This window comes from Scyliorhinus canicula, chromosome 7, assembly GCF_902713615.1.
Source record: "Scyliorhinus canicula chromosome 7, sScyCan1.1, whole genome shotgun sequence".
Taxonomy (NCBI): Eukaryota; Metazoa; Chordata; class Chondrichthyes; order Carcharhiniformes; family Scyliorhinidae; genus Scyliorhinus; species Scyliorhinus canicula.
In genome coordinates, this window is record NC_052152.1 from 175,308,879 (window position 1) to 175,327,910 (window position 19,032).

General features: G+C 39.7%; 1 protein-coding gene across 4 annotated transcripts in view; it reads right to left on the reverse strand.

Annotated features, from left to right (window-relative positions):
* The window catches only part of zbtb46 (zinc finger and BTB domain containing 46), a 94,242-nt gene that overhangs the window by 6,632 nt on the left and 68,578 nt on the right, over window positions 1-19,032 (reverse strand). For 3 of the 4 annotated variants that reach the window (XM_038803336.1, XM_038803334.1, XM_038803335.1), the window contains one exon: window positions 4,620-4,795. In XM_038803336.1, the coding sequence (XP_038659264.1) occupies window positions 4,620-4,795 (176 nt within the window). Of the gene's footprint in view, window positions 1-4,619; window positions 4,796-15,617; window positions 19,003-19,032 lie in introns of those variants that run through there. The other variant, XM_038803337.1, reaches the window with a different exon arrangement.

Sequence of the window (19,032 nt, forward strand, 5' to 3'; positions counted from 1 at the left end):
TATTAGTGTCACAAATAGGCTTACATTAACACTGCCATTAAGTTACTGTGAAAATCCCCTAGTCGGTACACTCTGGCGCCTGTTCGGGTACACTGAGGGAGAATTCAGAATGAGCAATCCACCTAACAAGCACATCTTGCAGGACTTGTGGAAGGAAATCGGTGCACCCAGAGGAAACCCACGCAGACACAGGGAGAACGTGCACTCCGCACAGACAGTGACCCAAGCGGAAAGCGGAACTTGTAGGTGGTGGTTTTCCCATATGCCTGCTGCCCTTTCTTTTCAACATAATAGAGGCCAAAGATTCAGCAGATGCTGTCAAAGAAACCGTGGCAGTGTATCTTGTAGATATTACACACAACAGTCATGGTCCATTCGTAGAGAGAGTGAATGATTAAGGGGGTTGATGGGTGCCAACCAAGAAGGGCAAATTTATCCTCGAAGATACTGAATGTCTTGCATGTTGCTGCGGCTACCTTCATTCAGACAAGTGGGAAGTACTCACATGTTCCTGGCTCATGCCTTGTCGATGTTGAAAAAAACTCTGGAGAGTCCAGTATGTAAATTTAGTCTATAATTATATTCCGGGAGCAGACATTAACTGAGGATTAACGTGCATTCCTAAATATCTACATTTGGAGGTACATATTTGTAATGTGTGTCACTGTAAATGAAAGCTTATAAAATAGTCTAAAGCTTGGATTTCAATTCTATTCTTCATTTCCAAGCTATCTGATTAGAGTTTTGGAAATGGTCACCGCCAGGAATCTATATGGTGCTAATTACTTGCCATTTATCAGCTGTAGTTCAAATGTCGGCCAAGTCTTGCTGTGCCTTCATGTTTTGCATACTGTTCATTCTAAACAGTATTTCACAATTATCAGCAATCAAGCTGAAGATGGTTGGGCTTAGGACACTGCCCTGAGGAACTCCTGCAGCAATACCTTGGGGCTGAGATATTTGGTCATCAACAATCACAATTTTCTTCCTTTGTGCTAGGTATGACTGCAATCAGTGGCAACATTTCCCCCATTTCCCATCGACTACAGCATTGCTAGGGCTCCTTGATGATGGCACTGCTGCCTCACAGCACAAGGGATCAGGTTCAATTCAGGCCTTGGTGTGGAGTTTGCACATGCTCCCTGTGTCTGCATGGTTTTTCTCTGGGTGCACCTGTTTCCACCACAGTTCAAAGATGTGCAGATTAAGTAGACTGGCTATGCAAAATTGCCCCTTAGTGTCCAACGGTGTGTAGGTTAGGTGGGGTTACATGGGTACGGTGGGGGAGTGGGCCAAGATAGGGTGCTCTTTCAGAGGATAGGTGCCGACTCGATGGGCCGAATGGCCTCCTTCCACATGCAGGAATTCTATGGTTTTATTTGGTCAAATACTGCCTTGTTGTCAACGCCAATCATTCTCACCTCAATGCTGGAATTCAGCTTTGGACAAATGAGGTCTGGCCCTGGAGGAAAGCAAACTTCATAGCTTATTGTAGGCAAGGGCTGCTCGATAGCATCGTCAACGGCAGCCTCCGCCACTTTACTGATGATTGACAGTCGAATGTTGGAACAATAATTGGCTGGATGGATGTCCTACTTCTTTGTGGATGGGACATACCCAGACAATTTTCTACATTCTTGGGTCGATGCCAGTGTTGCAGCTTTACAGGAACAGCTTGTCGTATGAGGAATGGTTGAGGACTCTGGGTCTGTACTCGTTGGGAGTTTAGAAGGATGAGGGGGGATCTTATTGAAACTTACAGGATACTGCATGACCTGGACAGAGTGGACGTGAAGAGACTGTTTCCACTTGTAGGAAAAACTAAAAGCAGAGGACACAATCTGACTAAAGGTACGATCCTTTAAAACAGAGATGAGGAGGAATTTCTTCAGCCGGAGGGTGGTGAATCTGTGGAATTTTTTGCCACAGAAGGCTGTGGAGGCCAAATCACCGAGTGTCTTCAAGACAGAGATAGATAGGTTCTTGATCAATACAGGGTTCAGGGGTTATGGGGAGAAGGCAGGAGATTGGGGATGAGAAAAATATCAGCCATGATTGAATGGCGGAGCAAACTCGATGGGCCAAGTGGACTAATTTTGCTCCTATGTCTTATGGTCTTATGGATTGCTCCATGGTCAGTTGTGGACCGCGTCTTCAACATTACAACTAGGATGCTGTTGAGGCCCATGGTCTTGGTATCGAGTTTTCTCGGTTAGTTTTGTGCGACTCTAATCGATGCACATCCAATCATGATGATGCGCGAAATATAATTTATAAACTCATTTTGTTATAAACTTCTATTTTGGGTGACAGAAATTTCACTTACTGAGAAACAAATATGGTAAACATTGCAAGCAATTGCAATCATTGCGAGGAACTAGGTGGCAAGATTTTACAGTCATCAGATTAAATTCTCTCATCGTGAAATGCTCAAGACATTTTAACACAAACTGTCCACCAGGCGAGTAAAACGTACTGCAATTACTTAAGTATTCAATTAAATACTTGTTCCAGATATTACATTTAAAATGTAACAGATACACATAGAAATGTGGCATGGGTCAGGGAAGAGTGAATGTGAAAGCAACAAGTCAGATTAAGAGAGAGAGAGAGTTGAGAGAAATAGGAATCATATAATTGTTCCGTGCCATTCAATCAACTTCCATTCAATGAAGGGAGTGACATCAGTCACAATACCAGCAATATAATTTACTAAATTAAATAAATTTAAACTAGCCACATCTGGAAGGTTAGTTAAGTAGGACCTTTGGTATGGACCGCTCAATGGTATTTTACTCTTAGGTATATATACTAGGTGGGAAGAGAAGCAATATTAAAAACATTCTGATTCTGTTGTTTGTAATTCAGCCAATGGTTTTCAATATTACACACACTAATTTCTGGAATTATTTTTCTTAATACACCCATTTTATTTACAATGCAAGTTTTTCAGTGGATTAGGTTACATTTCATTGAGAGCATTGAAGAATTATCTGTTGTAACAGTGGCCACCAATAAGAAAGAAAAAAAATCTGTCAAATAAACCTTCAGTTTAGAGGAAATACAGTTTTCTTTTAAACTGCAGTGATTGTGTAATGTCTTCCTCGAGTCTATAGTAAGCAAGTAGCCCTGTTCCTGACTTTCAACTTGGGTATGTGATATCTTGTACTTTGATGCAAACCTGTCATTTGTTCAGCACTTGCTATTGTACACCAATATTATACACTGAAACATGGCATACAATTTCGGAATTATTCCAAACCACCTTCATGCCCTGGCAGGTATGACATTACATGGCAAAAATCACCTATCAATAACCTGGGGGTTACTATTGACCAGAAACAGAACTGGGCCAGTCACATAAATACTGTGGCTACAAGAGCTGGTCAGACACTGGGAATTCTGAGGTGAGTAACTCAGCATTTAACTCCCCAAAGCCGGTCCACCGTCAAGTACAAGTCAGGAGTGTGATGGAACACTCTCCGCTTGTCTGGATGAGCTCAGCGACAACAATACTTAAGAACAGCACACTCAACACCTTCCAGGACAAAGCAATCCACTAACAATACCCATTTACCAACCAAAACATTCACTCCATCCATCACCACGCAGTAATAGCAGTGTGTACTATGCACAAGAGACATTACAACAACTCACCAAAGCCTCTTTAACAGCAGCATCCAAGCCTGCAACTTCTATCACCCAGGAGACCAAGGGCAGCAGACTCATGGGAACATCACCACCTGCAAGCTCCCCTCTTACATACATCCTGACTTGGGAGTTATATTGCCATTCCTTTCCTGCTACTGGTTCAAATTCCTGAACTCCATTCCTAGCAGCGCTGTGAGTATATCTACACCACACGGACTTCAGCGGTTCAAGGCAGTTCACTGCTAACTTCTCACAAGTAATTGGGGATGGATAACAAATGCTGGCCGAGCCAGCTAAGCCTAAATCCCATGGCTAATTATTATTATTTTTTTTTTTTTAAATTGATCTAAAAGTAACCCACAAATCACAAAACAATATGTTTGGTTAACAAAGTTTCAGCAAAGGTGCTGGCCCGTTTTAATTTAAGACCCAATAAAATTCACATTCATCCATCTACATAGGTGATTTTTGTTTTCAAAAACAACTAGTCACCTAGTTTAATCCCCAGGTTCAACATGCCACTCACATCAAATCTTCATTCTAAACTAATACCTCTAACCACTTCCAAGATCTGAAAAATGTTAAAGGAAGCCAAGGAATTCAACATTCATAGTGCAAAATGAACAAAATCATTTTTTCAAGATTCAAAAATGTTCTGCACATTTTAAGAAATGATATAAAGAAGAAAAATTCCAAATAATTGGATCCTACATTTAACATCTAGTTTTGATCAAAGCAAGCAAAGAATATTGAACACTCAAGCACTGCAATTATTCTCCAATACTTATTTGTTTCATAATTTCATTGAATCAAAAATACCAAGACGTTTCAAACAAAACTTATCGGTTGCAGCCAGTCCTGTAAAACATTCAAATAATGTAAAAACTAGTTTTATAAACAATGCTATATGCTTTAAATACAGTCCGTAGTGCTCAATGTTGGTATGAATGCGTATGAAGAATGCTTACCAATGTGTGTCGTTTCATGTGTTCCCGCCGAGTAAACTTCTTGCCACAGATTTCACAAGGGTATGGCCTTTCACCTGTGTGTGAGCGCATGTGCCGCTTCAGGATACATTGATGCATAGCAGAGAAGCTGCAGTATGGACACTTGAACTTCTTTCTTATCACAGTAAATTCGTTAACTGTAAAATGTGAAGAAGTAATTTTATTTAATTTTGAACCAATGATTTTTTTCATTATGAATTATTTATACATTGCAACAGGTGGGCAATATCTGAACCAACTGGAGCCTACAGTGCATTTTTCATTAGTGATAACCTTTTGGATACATAGTCACTTTCAGAGCAAGCTTTCTACTTCAGATTTTAAGAAACTACTACATTAACGCACGGTGCTGAACCAATTCCTGAAAAATGTCCGACTTGAACAATGATATCAGAAAAGTTGGGAACTTGCAGAGATATGTAACTCCTCAACAAACGCCCAGATAATCAACCTCCCTGGACAATTCCTAGTGGTTGATTTGATATGAATAAAGCCCTCTGCCAATAAATATCATTTGGTCTCAAAAGGAAAGAACACAGAAATACTGCAGTAGATGAAAATACTGCAGTAGATGAAAAAACTTTATGTGAAGTTCCTGCCTCGCAGGAAGAATAAAAACAGAATAAAAACAGAAATAATTCACAAAAATATGTTGAGGAATGATTTTTCAACTGAAGGTTAAAAAAAATCCAAATAAAAATATTGGGGGCTGGGGAAGAAGAAAGAGAACAACGTCCCAGGTTCGATTCCCGGCTTGAGTCACTGTCTGTGCGGAGTCTGAGCGTTCTCCCCGTGTCGGCGTGGGTTTCCTCCGGGTGCTCCGGTTTCCTCCCACAGTCCAAGGATGTGCAGGTTAGATGGATTGGCCATGCTAAATTGCCCTTAGTGTCCAAAAAAGGTTCGATGGGGTTACTGGGTTATGGGGATAGGGTGTAGGTGTGGGCTCTTTCCAAGGGCCGGTGCAAACTTGATGGGCCGAATGGCCTCTTTCTGCACGGTAAATTCCACGAAATCTTCAATGAAACATTGGGGGAGAAGAGGAGGCCAAACTCGGAATACATTTGACTACTTTTATCCGTGAATAACAGCTTGTTAACCAGACACCCAAATGTTTTCATGGGAAACAAGTAACAAGGCAAAAAAAAAACAAGTGTGACCTGCTCTTCTCAAAGCACATGGCTAGACAACCCTGAGCTATTCAACTCAAATGAATTTATATGAGTACATGCAAGAGTTACTGCTTAGTGTATTTATGTACATGGCAGCAGAAGGCTTGCCAATTATATCTGAATGACTGATGTACATCGTTCAGGATAGTTAGGCTAAAATCAGTGATTTAAAACAACAGCAGTGTTCATTGCAATTAATTTCTAACATCAGGTCACATACCCAGAGAGGCACTAATCTTTTGACATCACGGGCATAAATGCTAATTACAGATGAACCAATCTTTCCTTCTCAAATCTGATTGGTGAATACCAGCCAAAACTGAAAAAAACAAATTGAGACCTGGATTTGATCTCAAGGAGAATCATCTTATTACTTCGACAAACTAAGCAACCGAACAAAGTTGCTGCGATTGAACGGACGGTATGAAAAGATTCCTTAAACTATTCGGCAATGCAGGATTAAAATGGGAGTTTGGAGTGTCAACATTTAATATGAAGCTTTTGAAAAAATTAAGTTGCACTGTACTGAACTGAACTGAACTGAACTGAACTGAACTGAACAGTTCCTATGTTCACTTTGTTTCTGTAAGAGAAGATGCAGAAAAGTCACTTGCTTTTGGAGTGCATAAAACCAATTAGCTGGAAGTCTAGACAGGGTATAATTCCTTAAGCACGTTAAGCTCAAATATTGAAGAAAATCTATTGCAGGGCAGTAAAAAGTAGAAAGAGAAATCTTACATTAATTAAGCTCATTTCCTTAGGATACCCTAACACACTTCATGTTGAATGAGTCATGCTTGACAAAGTCACTATTGTGCAGACATAAGCAGCAGTCAATTTATGCAATTCAAAGATTTCACAAACAGCAAATGAGATGACCAATGGGTCATGACAAAGGGTCATCTGGACTCGGAAAATTCGCTCTTTTCTCTCCCTACAGATGCTGGCAGGCCTGCTGAGGTGTTCCAGCATTTTCTCTTTTGGTTTCAGATTCCAGCATCTGCAGTAATTTGCTTCTATTTTGACCAATGGGTTAATTATTTTAGTGGGTTGAGGGAGGAAATGTTGGTTCAGACACAGGAAAAATTTATCCACCTGTGTTACCAGGTGATCTTTATGGTTCAATTGAAAGTACACCATTTACCATCTCACCCAAAAGACTCACCAATGCGGCACAACCTCAGAGCTCCCCATAAGTATCAGTAAACTTGGTACTGACTCCAAGAATCAGAGGCAGAGTGCTGCCAACTGAATCAAACTGACATTATGTAATGCATAATCATGTATTAGAAAGGCTGAAAATTGTAATGTGAGTGAACAAAGTGGAACTTCAGGAGATTGGCATCAGTTCAAAATGACAGATTAGAAGACGACAAATCAGGTCATATTGGAAGGGGTAAGTGCAACCAAAAGCTATTCTTTACTGGCTTTGATAATTCTGACTTGGGCATGTCTAGCACATCAGAAAGTTTTTCTAAGTTTGCTGGGGATGTCAAGGAACATTAGTGCAAGCAAGATCCTAACTGGTTCGATTTATGACATTTTGATTTAGAGTCAAGAAAATCTTGAGGATGCTTTTAAAACTATACTAAAGGCGAGGCTATCAAGTTCTAATTGACTTAATTATTACATCAAGCGTGCAGCTTTCATTTCAATACACTATTTTTAAAAATAAGGTTAAAGTGCTCAATTCATTGTTTTTCCAATTAAGGGCAATTTAGCATGGTCAATCCACCTTCCCTGCACATCTTTTTGGGTTATGGATGTGGGACCCACATAGTCACGGGGAGAATGTGCAAAATCCACAGGGACAGTGACCCGGGCCAGGATCGAACCCGGATATTTAAATGCACTACTGACTGTAAACAATGTATAGATAATAATGCCATAGCATTCGCTGCTATCCAGAAATCCAATTAAAATATATCAGAAACAGCAGCCACATGGAGAACATGAAGATTCCACACAGACAGTGACCCAAGCTGGGAATCGAACCTCGGGCCCTGGAGCTGTGAAGCAACAGTGCTACCCACTGTGTTACCGTGCCACCCAAACGTTAAGTGCTGTAGAGATGTGTTATATTTCAACATTGGAAATCTACATTATATAAGCATTCTAGCTGCTTCTGTAACAGTGAAATTGGAAGATGCTTTTGCATCCAACATGTCAACTGTGAAATCATGAGGGGCCAAAACACAAGACAGAGGTAAAAAGATACACCACACTGCCACATTTCAGAGACAGCTGATCACTAAGTGGCTGAATTAAATAATTCCTAATTCTACTGTTTTACCATTCACCAAGTTTTAATGCATTATTTTGCAATTACAACAACATTTAAGTGAAAAAGAGTTAATTTGATGATTTGTAATATGCGGCAGGTCACTTAGACATGTTGTACCCTCTGTCAAACTTGTCCTGGGATTATGATTTAATTTAAATCCACAAGTATTTGGAAATGTGTGAACAGCTTAACTTGAAATAGGCCTCGGATAATTTGCACCACTTCCATGCCATGTTACTCACTTCACGTGTTCAACTGATATAAAATTGAATGTACTCAAAATACTGTATCCTTGAAAGCAAAACATTAATTTTTCACAGAAATGTAAAACAGTTACTTTGGTAATTCTGTTTTAATAGATTGTCTCCAAACTATCAAAATATCTCCTACTCAAACAGGACAACATCTCAAGCTGCCAATAAGAAAACTAGAACAAATGGCCAAAATCAGGGTTACTATTATACAACATTTGCAGAAATATCCAACTACACTTTCTATTGTAACTCAAAGGAAGTTTGGTATGTGCTTCATTTTATAATTTATTAGGGATTAATAACTTACTGGAATTTTGCTTGTACATAATTTTACTCAAGCTGCAAGTATGTACAGATACCAAAAAATCAGAATGATTGAAGTAAGCACATCGATCTTGCTTAATTTCTAGTCTAATTTCCAAAATCCTTGTCTGAAGCACTTAGCACCACTTCCAAAGTCAAATTTGGAGCAGTTTTAGGATTGGAACAACATTCAAAGATGCCACTCCGAAGTTGACGGACTAGTACTGAAATTTACCTCCAAAAGTGAGCAACTACCAGTTAAACGCCATTCAGCTGGTAAAGTATGTCAACTTTAAGTAAAAGGACTACTATTCTTTACAGTTGATTCCTTAAAGCTGTAATGTCATTTCACCTAGATCTCTACAGTTTTCTCAATATAGACTCCAATCTTGAATCAAAGATAACTTGCTAAACACAAACACTGTCCAATACAATGTACCACAGCAACTTTTCCACAGGACTAGCCTTTCCCAAAAGTTATGGGAACAGCGGAGTCAGCAAAATGCACATAAACCATAGTTACAAAAGCACTGACATTTTTTAAGAGAATAAAACATCTGTTTTGCAAGACTACAAACAGCATTTTGCTGGAGCGGGGCATTTCACGTCATGCAGCTAAACTATTTCCTCAAATAAAATTTGTGGCATAACATGATAGATGTGCAAGCCGATGGTGGAGTGGTGAGGGAAGTGGGCATCTAGAAAATAGTTAATGGTGTGATTAACTGTATGCCTCCTTAAATTGAGAGTTAAGAATGGAGAAAGCAAACGACGAACAGAGAAGGATGAATTAGAGTTAATTAACTAAGAGGAAAATAAGGTATGAAAATAAATATAAAAGAGAAGGAAAGACTAGATTAAGAGAAAAAAAGGCTGAAGAAAAAGAATAAACCTGACTTTATTGAAAATCTCCAACAATTGACTACATATAGGAATGAGATTGAACACTTTAAAACCGTTCCCATAATGGAATAAAGAGGTTGATAGAGTGCCCATGCAATAGTAGTTTTCAAACAAGGTATTTACAGTCAGTTACCAGACTTAACATTCTCAAGTTTAATCGGTATGGTCATTTGTGAAAATCCAGAAGCTCTTAAAAATAACTCATGGAAGCCCATGAGTGAGATGCTAATTGTGAAAAGCAAAGGACAGAGCAGCACAAATTGACCAACTCGTTCCGAAGATTCAGAAGTTACGGCTATCTTCTAATTCCTCTGTACTTGCTGGCTGGTTGGCCCAATAATGATGACATGCATCATTAACATGACATTACTTTCCCATCAAGATCCAACCCAATGTTGCTCTACACTGGGGGGGGGGGGGGGGGGGGGGGGGGGGGGGGGGGGGGGGGGGAAGAGAGAGAGAGAAGAGAGAGAGAGAGAGAGAGAGAGAGAGAGAGAGAGCGAGAGAGAGAAACAAAGTGCATTGTCTATGTTAAATTCTCACAAATGATCCGGTCCTTAGGATGGAATTTTATAACTCCATCTTGGCTTTGGGGGGTGGGGGAAACCAGGGCACAGGGCTGTAAAATCCCACCCATTGTTTTTCTTGAAAGAGGAAACATTTCCTCAACCTTTGCAATTTCTTGTGTACGGAAATCTAATTTCCCTTGGCGCCTTTGCCCTCCCTCTTGAATAGGAACTTATCTCTGGCTTAGTTTGGCGAGGGGAAGATTTCAGGCATTTGCGGCCAGATCCTTTCAGTTGAGTAGGCTCTATTGGATGAGGTGAAGAGGAAGTGGGAGGGTGAGCTGGGTCTGGTTTTTAACTGGGGGGACAGGGGGTGGAGTGATGGAGTGAGGCTCTTCACATGGTCAACTCAACCTCATTAGCTAGGCTCAGCTTGATTAGGTTCAGGGTTGTGCACAAGGTGCATCTGACCAAGACGAGGAGGAGTGATCTTTTTATCTCAGGGGTGGTGAATAGGTGTAAATGTTGTTCTTGGGGGCCAGAAAATCATACCCATATGTTCTGGCCATGTTCTAAACCTGCACGCTTCTGGGTCTCCTTCTTGAAGACCATTATGTCAGGGATTCTTGATATCGAGCGGGAGCCTTGTCCGCTGGTGGCCATTTTGGGCTTTTCGTCTCACCAGTGCTATAGATGGGTGTGAAGGCCTTTGCCTCGTTGATAGCCCAGAGAAGAGTTCTGCTGGGGTGGAGGTCTCCTACTCCGCCCAGTGCCTCAATAGGGTGACCATTTGCAGTTCCTATATCTGGTGAATGTCAAGTACACCATTAGAGGGTTGACATAAGGATTCTACTCGAGGTGGCAGCTATTAATTTCCTTTTTCAGAAAGTTAGTCACCATCAGCTGCTTTGGGGGGCGGGGGCGTTTAGTTTTTAGTTTTATGATGAAGGCTGGGTTCACTGAGGTTGTTAATCATTGACTGTGCTTTTCATGTGTTGTACCTTTATGTATTTGTCGTTTAGTGTGGCATTACTTTGTTATAATGAAAATATTTTCAATAATAGTTTTAATAAAATAACATCTCTCCAACCCTTGCAAAAAGGTGAATTATGGGATGCATAATACACTTGTTTATCGAATTAAACTTCATTAGTTTAAACAACTACCAAGTGGAAACTGATATAATAGAAATGCAATCTTCACAATCCCTAACTTAGAAGAGCAATCAAAATACCAGTTTGAAATTTATTCCCGGTTCCCAATTCTTTCGAGATTCAGAATACCAATATTATAGGAACAAACCAACAGAATAGATTCTGAACCATCAATATTTGATGGATTAATGATAACACGATGCATACGAGATGGAGACATTGCTAACTGCAAGAACTCGGCAGGGGTTTTTTTTAAATTCTCCCTTTCACAAGTATTTCACACCAGACTACTTGGATGTTATGTACTAGCAACAGCACAGCAATGTAGCAGGATATTTACCTCTGCCTTGATAATAGTTTACGGCATCAAAAAGGAAACAATAAATCATTTCACCAGTAATAATACGCTTGTGTATTTCACTCAAGCAACTGCATAATGCATACATTCTTCCACAAATAATTTAACAGCTTTTCCACAGTAAAGTCCTTAGCTACTGGCAAATCACTCTTCCAATGTTTAAGCTGCTTTATTTATTAAGCAGTTCAGCAATAGAGGTCAGAACTCCCAGCAGTTCCATTCCCATGTTGTTAGCTGATCTTACATGGGATGAGTACAGAAGTATCATAAAAGGCCTCTGGATCCCTGGGTGGAAAGACATGGGGGAAGCAGAGCATAATTGCCATCTAATGTCCCTTACCAGAATGAATATGAGGGGACAATGGATTATAAAAAAGCTTGCTGGAACAAATGCCCTCCCAATGGCCTCTGACCATCAACCACTATCCCCACCCACCTCTCTGCTGCAGGGTTGAACTGATGAGTCTTATTCACAGATGCAGCCTTCAATTAATGGATGGAACTATTAACAATTGATACATTCTAACTCGTTTCTCCTTTCATGAAGAATCATTCTCCAATAAAAAGATAGTGCAAAAACCATACCATTGACATAGACTAAACAGCTAATCGGCTTATATTCGCACAAAGGGAGATGGTTGTGGTTGCTGAAGACCAATTATCACAGCCCAAGACAGTGTTACAGGAGTTCCACGAGGTAATGCCTTAACCAAAACCATTTTCAGCTGTTTATCAATGACCTTCCTTCCATCATAAGGTCAGAAGTGGCTATGATCGCTGATGACTGCACAGTGTTCAGTACGATTCGAAGCTCCCCAGATAACGAAGCAGTCTATGTCTATATGCATAAAGACCAGGACAACATTCAGGCTTGAGCTGCTTCGCATTACTAAAGTGCCAAGTAACATCTATCCCCAATAAGAGAGAATTGAACCATCTCTCCTCGACATGTGCCATTATCATTGGTGTAACACCCATCATGAACATCACTAACCAGAAACTTAATTGAAACAGTCATATAAATATTGTGGCTACAAGAGTAGATCATAGGCCAGGAATTCTGTAATGCATATCTTATATCCTCTCTGTCCACCATGACATGAGTCAGTAGTGTGATGGAATACTCTGCCATTTGCCTGGATGAGTGCAATAACTCTCAACAACATTCCAGAACAGATTATTGATCAGCACCCCATCCATTGTCTCATTCACTCCTATTGCGGCTGATGCAAAGAGGCAGCAGTGTGCACCATATACAAGATGCACGACAGCAACTCTCACAACCTCCATCGACAACTTTCCAAATCCATATGCTTGCTAGAAGGACATGGGCAGCAAATGCATATGAACACTTGCACCTGTGAGTACCCCTCCAAGCTACACACCATCCTAACTTGGAAATATATTAGTGTCTCTTCACTGTAACTGGTTAATACCCTGGAACTCTACACCACATGGACAGCAATGGTTCAAAAAGGTAGCTCACCAGCTCTTTCTGAAGGACAATTCATATGAACAGAAAATGCTGGCCTTGCCAGTGACACCGAGCCCATGGAGCTGGAGTTATCTTTCATGCTCCATAGTGCCAAATTACTGCTGCAATATTACTGCTGAAAACAATTCAACACGCAACAAATATCCAGCTTGCATTAACTAGCCATTTATTTAGACCAATAACAAGCTGGCAGTGTTTATAAACTACTGATAAAACCTAGAAAAGAATGGGCAGTAAAAAGCAAGTAACAAGTCCTGAACAAACACAGCTAAGATCAATTATATTTGATACACTTACTTGTGATTCATTTGTAGGCATAGATTGTAAAAACTTTTTTTGAATGTGTTCTGAAGTTGCCTGAAAGTAGCGGCAACCAGGGAAAGGGTTTCGGATTAATACTATATGCTGGGGGTGGCGGTACGAGGTAAAACTATGAATGAAAGCTGATTTTAGGAATGGAGGTCTTATTTTATTTGAAAGGTGGTGAGCCTACAAAGTTAAGCTGATTTTTTTAACTAACCCAGGAAATTTAACATGGGAAGTTTGTTGTAATTAAGTATGATTTATTGATATAATCTTTAGGGTTGAGTTTACGCTTCTGACACAATCAGGAAGTTGTGCCAAAATGCACTCTAAATAGCACCATCAGGTTAGGCTGCAGTCCCAAGTATGCGAAACGTCATTTGCATAATCAAAGTCTTCCATGAAACTGCATAAATATTAGGATAGAATGTAATTGTTTGGTTACTACAGCTGAATGGATTTGCCACAAAAAAATAAAAAGTGTCCAGCTATTCCACTTGTAAGTATGTTTTACAAACACCAAATTATTATTTTTTTTCAATACACTAATCCTGCTTTAAATTCCCTGATCTGGTTACGGGGAATGTGCAAAAATTCTAATCCTCTGCTTAACAAATTGACTAACACAAGTTGGTATTCGGCTCTTTTAACTGTACATTTTGATAATTAAACACGATACTTTAAATCTGAACCAATTTTGTCCTTTTCACATGCTGATGGCCCCGTTACGCATTTCCAGGTACAAACTCAAGTGGACCCTATAAAATAGGAAAGCATAATCTTTCACATCACAGCATACTCATTGAATACCATTTGTGACCCAACACAGTAAAGGTTTCAACTTTCCTGACTTATTTTAAAAACAGATTAACACATTCACAGGTAGCTGCTGTACAAATATGACTGCAACAGATCAAATAACCTTGGATGAAGGTGATCCAAGATTTTTGACCGAAATTTGAAGCTCCACAAGTGCTTGGGGGCATATGGAACTTAAATCCATGTTCTTACTAACTTGAATACATCACAAATTGCTGATGCTCACAGATCTTGGCATTCTGATTCAGGCTTTATTGCCGCAGTAAGTTATCAGTGCTATAAAGATGGCCTTTCCTGAATACCACGTCTTCAAAATGCAAAGAGGAGAACTCAGTGAATTAGAAATATAAGCGCATGGGAACATTTCTGGGACTCAGGGAATGCAAATGAGCCAACGGCCAGAGCTTAGACACACCTGCATTACATCATGAAATTAATTTTAAAGACGTACGAGAGGTCGAGATGGTATTTATAATCTTATGGATCTGGATTTTAAATCCATGAATAGCTAATATAGGAACATAGGAAATATGAGCAGGCCCCCCTACCCCAGCCTGCTCTGCTACTCTGAGACAGTGGTCAATTCCCGACCTCAACATCACCTTCCCTCACCAATCCACATCCCTTAATATCTTACTATCTAGAACTCAGCTTTATCTTAAACATACTCTCATAAACAGCTCTCTCAGGTCGAGATCTCCAAAGATTTTGCAATCTCGGGAGATACTTCTCCTCACTTCAGTGGCCTATACCTTATTCAGAGACTGTTCGCTCACCCACCCCCAGCCCCGCAAAAACTCTCAAGAAAATAGGACCAGTCAATTTCTAAAGAACTAAAGATGACGGAAACAAGCTCGTATTTATATTCACTCCCTCAGGAAGTCCCAAAGCATCATACATTGACTAAGAAAACAAAGAAAATATGATTTTTCTTCGGCCAAACCAATGTTTGGGAAGTTAAAATATTTTTCTAGGTGCTCCTAGTAGAAAATCCTTGCTCAGAACAATTTTAAACAAAAATTCTGCAATGGGTACAATAACAGGACTTCTGCAACCACCAAAAGGAGGCAATAGAGACAATAGTTAGACTAATGCATTTTCATTTCAACTTGCATCAAAAAGCAGGGATGCACAGATGATTAAGCTGAGCAGTATTGGTGGCTCAGAACTAATCTTGGTTTTTCAACCCGTCACAACTCCAAATTTCAGATTGTGGAAATCCACTGAAGAACACAGTATTAAGTTACAACTTAAACAGCTCTAGTATTCACACAAATGTTGAAATGCTAACAGGAGAGAGCCAAATCCTGATTTAAAAAAAATATTAGCATGTGGTTACAACTGGCTTTCCTGTTCTTTAACTGGAAGAAACAATTTACACTGAACAAAAATAGAAACGCAACACATTTCATCGGTTGGTGGTATCTAAATTTTATTGAATTCAAAGCAATTCAAAACAATGTGATCAAATATATCAGTGTACTATGCAGCAACATATAATTTGCTATTTCTACAAAAATAAAAGTAATACAACATTACACCTTTTGTGAAGACATGTAGAGAATTCCTTAATAATGTACATGAACCTACAATCGAGTGACATTACAGTTACAAATAGCCTCTATATTTTTCTGTCTTGAACAAATCAAGTGCATAGCCATAAGTAAAGCAGTCTCCAAATCACATCATGAAGATAAACATTGCAAATATTGTAATTAAAAACTAACTTGGCAAAACTGTACAAAATTACAGTTCACAATTTAAAAAGCAGGATGTTAGCATAAGCAGTTCTAGAACAAAACGTATGAGTCAACATTAAATTTACAAAACGTAATATATACTCAATAAGAAATATTCAATGAACGCAACAGCTGCAGATATATATGGCACGTTCAAAGTAAACTACTATTTAATTATTATATTTATTTGGGTAGCTGAAGAAATACTTTTCAGCATTATGAATCGAGAGAGGTGGTAGCTCATCCTTTTCTTTGGTGGCACTAGACAGAGACGAGAGCTTCCCAGTAGAAGAGTATTTCAACTCTTGTCACATTGACAAAAGAGTTTGCACTCATTCTGTCGTTGCAGTGACAGGAAGAAGAGCATAATAGATATTCCATTTAAGAAACGGATATAAGGAAAGCTTCTGTAGGTCAAAGAAGCTAATTAAAAGAGTAAAATAATGTAATTTTGCATGAATAAATAGCCAGAAGCCCAGTTACATGGGATCAACGTTCTTCAAATAATGTACTTCTAGCTGTGTAAAGAAACTGAATGCATAATACATCGGCAGTTCATTTAAATTGACAACTTGCTGTTGCATATATTGTAATCTTTGAGTCACAAACTTCTATAAAAGTATTGTTTAACACACTTTTACATAAACTAAAATATGCATCACGGAGATCAAAAGTGAACATTTCAGAAAAGAAAATCACTTTTAGTCCAAAACCTCTGATTTAACAAGAATACAAAACCAAACTGGTTTCCATAAGGGGCGCAGATCATATTAAGTTCTGCTACTCACCACCCACATCAAAAATGGCTTTCAAAAGAACCTAGAAGACAGGTGTGGTGCTGCTAGACCACCTGGCTGCCGATGATACAGTGTGACACGCTGTTCTGCCCCTAAAGCTATTCAGAGTGCTTCCAACCTGGGTCAGGACAGGTGAAACACTCCTTCACAACAGACAATTTAGAATCCATCTTGGACGAGGGTGGAGTGCATGGGGTAGACTAGCCAATAGACTACCTACCACAGGACTCAATGTTAGCTTCCACGCTACTCAACATATATACAAATGACCTGCCAAGAACCACATCCCGTAAGTTCATATCTGTTATGACATCCAAGCCCTATTCTTCTGCACCCAGGACCAGTTCCTTAACAAAGAAGTTACACAGTTAACAGATGATTGCAACACGTGGCATCTTACACTAAATCCCTCTAAACCCATATCCAGTGTATTCCACCTCCATATTGCCAGTGTCAACAAAGAATTGCCTGCCCACATGGATGGTCAGAGACTAAAGCACAAACCCAACCCAATATACTTGGACGTCACTCTAGATAGGACTTTGCCCTTTCGAAAACACCTGAAGAAAACGGTCGAGGTCAAAATCAAAAACAAATGAACTACTGGAACTACGTGTAGTGCAAATTACACAACACTCCGGACTTCAGCACTTGTTCTATCATACTCCGCAGCAGAGTACCTATCTGGCAGAGGTCATCACATAAGCATCTTGTTGACACCCAATTGAATGTAACAATGACATCGTAACCAGAATTGTCCGCTCAACATCCCTCCTCATCTTCCTCTCCTCACAAACATCACTCCCCCATACATCTGCCAACTGACTGAAATCTAAGCTGGTCAAAAATATCCATGATGCACTTCACTTCAATGCACCTACTGCCCGCCTTTGATCGTGGGGTCCCATATGGAATAATCTCCTCAGGTCAGTGTACCAGCAGGACATCCCTTGGAGCAATGAATGGGAAACATGGGAAATCACTAATAAGCTGCCTGTGACAAACCCCACTTGTCAAATGGCGGGCTTTGATCTTCCACAGTGAGTGTGGTCCTGGCTAAACAAGTCAGGGCCCTTGTGCAGCCAACCTCCACCGCTGCAACCTCTTATGCACTTATGGAGAGACACAAACAATGCTGTACATTACCGAGGAGTGTCCTTTCTACAGGCGAAGTGGCGGTGAATAACCTTAAATTCGGCTAATGAAGCAGTGATTACTTGATTTACATTTGCTAAAGAGATTAAAAACTAATTCACAAATACATAGAATTTTGCACAACATTCAATGTAAAATATGTATCCATTTCTAGCCACTACACTCATTCATATTTTTTTTTAATGCCTAGTAATCTAAAGGAATAGCTTTGCTCTGCAAAGCCAATGTGCTACAAGTGCAAAGAATGCACAGTGGGAAAAGAATAATCTAGTTCTATTAATAAGATTTGAAAAGGCCTGATTAGATGCACCGAGTAACAAAATATAATATACTCTGTATACATGTTGAGGACTTATCAAAGTGTTAATTATGCAAGAGTAACATCGAAATCGTTATACATTAAATTATTCTGACAATTCAATTTCACTGGGCTGTGAATTGGAGAGTTGTTGGATAGTGCCAAGCACTGGGGTATCATCATAACATTCAAGCTGCTCCTCAATTTTTAGGACATCACTATCTAAAAGTTGGTCAGGAAGTTCAATATCTCCCTGCGCACTATCCTGATAGCAAATTCTCATGTGATTCATTAGATTTTTCTGTATACCAAAACTCTTTCCACAGTTACTACACACAAAAGCACGCTCACATGAATGCACAGATGCTACATGACGATTTAGATCAGTTCTATCACGGAAGGATTTCAGGCAAAATGAACAGTGCAGGTTTTTGCGTTTGCAGTGGACAGTTTTCTCATGACGCTCGGCATTTGACTTCAACGTGAAGCTGGCAGGGCACCTTGGGCACCGGTATCGCAAAGCTTGCCCAGGATACACATGGATGCCTGAGGTTATAAGTGTCGGCCTTAGATAATCGGAAGGATCAACTGGCAGCATCATTAATGCATGTCGATACTCATGCGCTCTATGTTTTTCAGGGCTGTTAAACCCTAATTTACAGAATCTACAGGTCAGCTCATCTTGATGCCAATTTGTGACTGGCAATGGGAAACTGGAATCCTTTAAAACTTTGGCTGGAATGAAGCTGGCCCCCATTTTTGGATCTTCACCTTTCAAGACATCTGTGGCAATGTTGGCATCAAGGCCTTAGAAAAGGAAATTCATGTATTAGATTT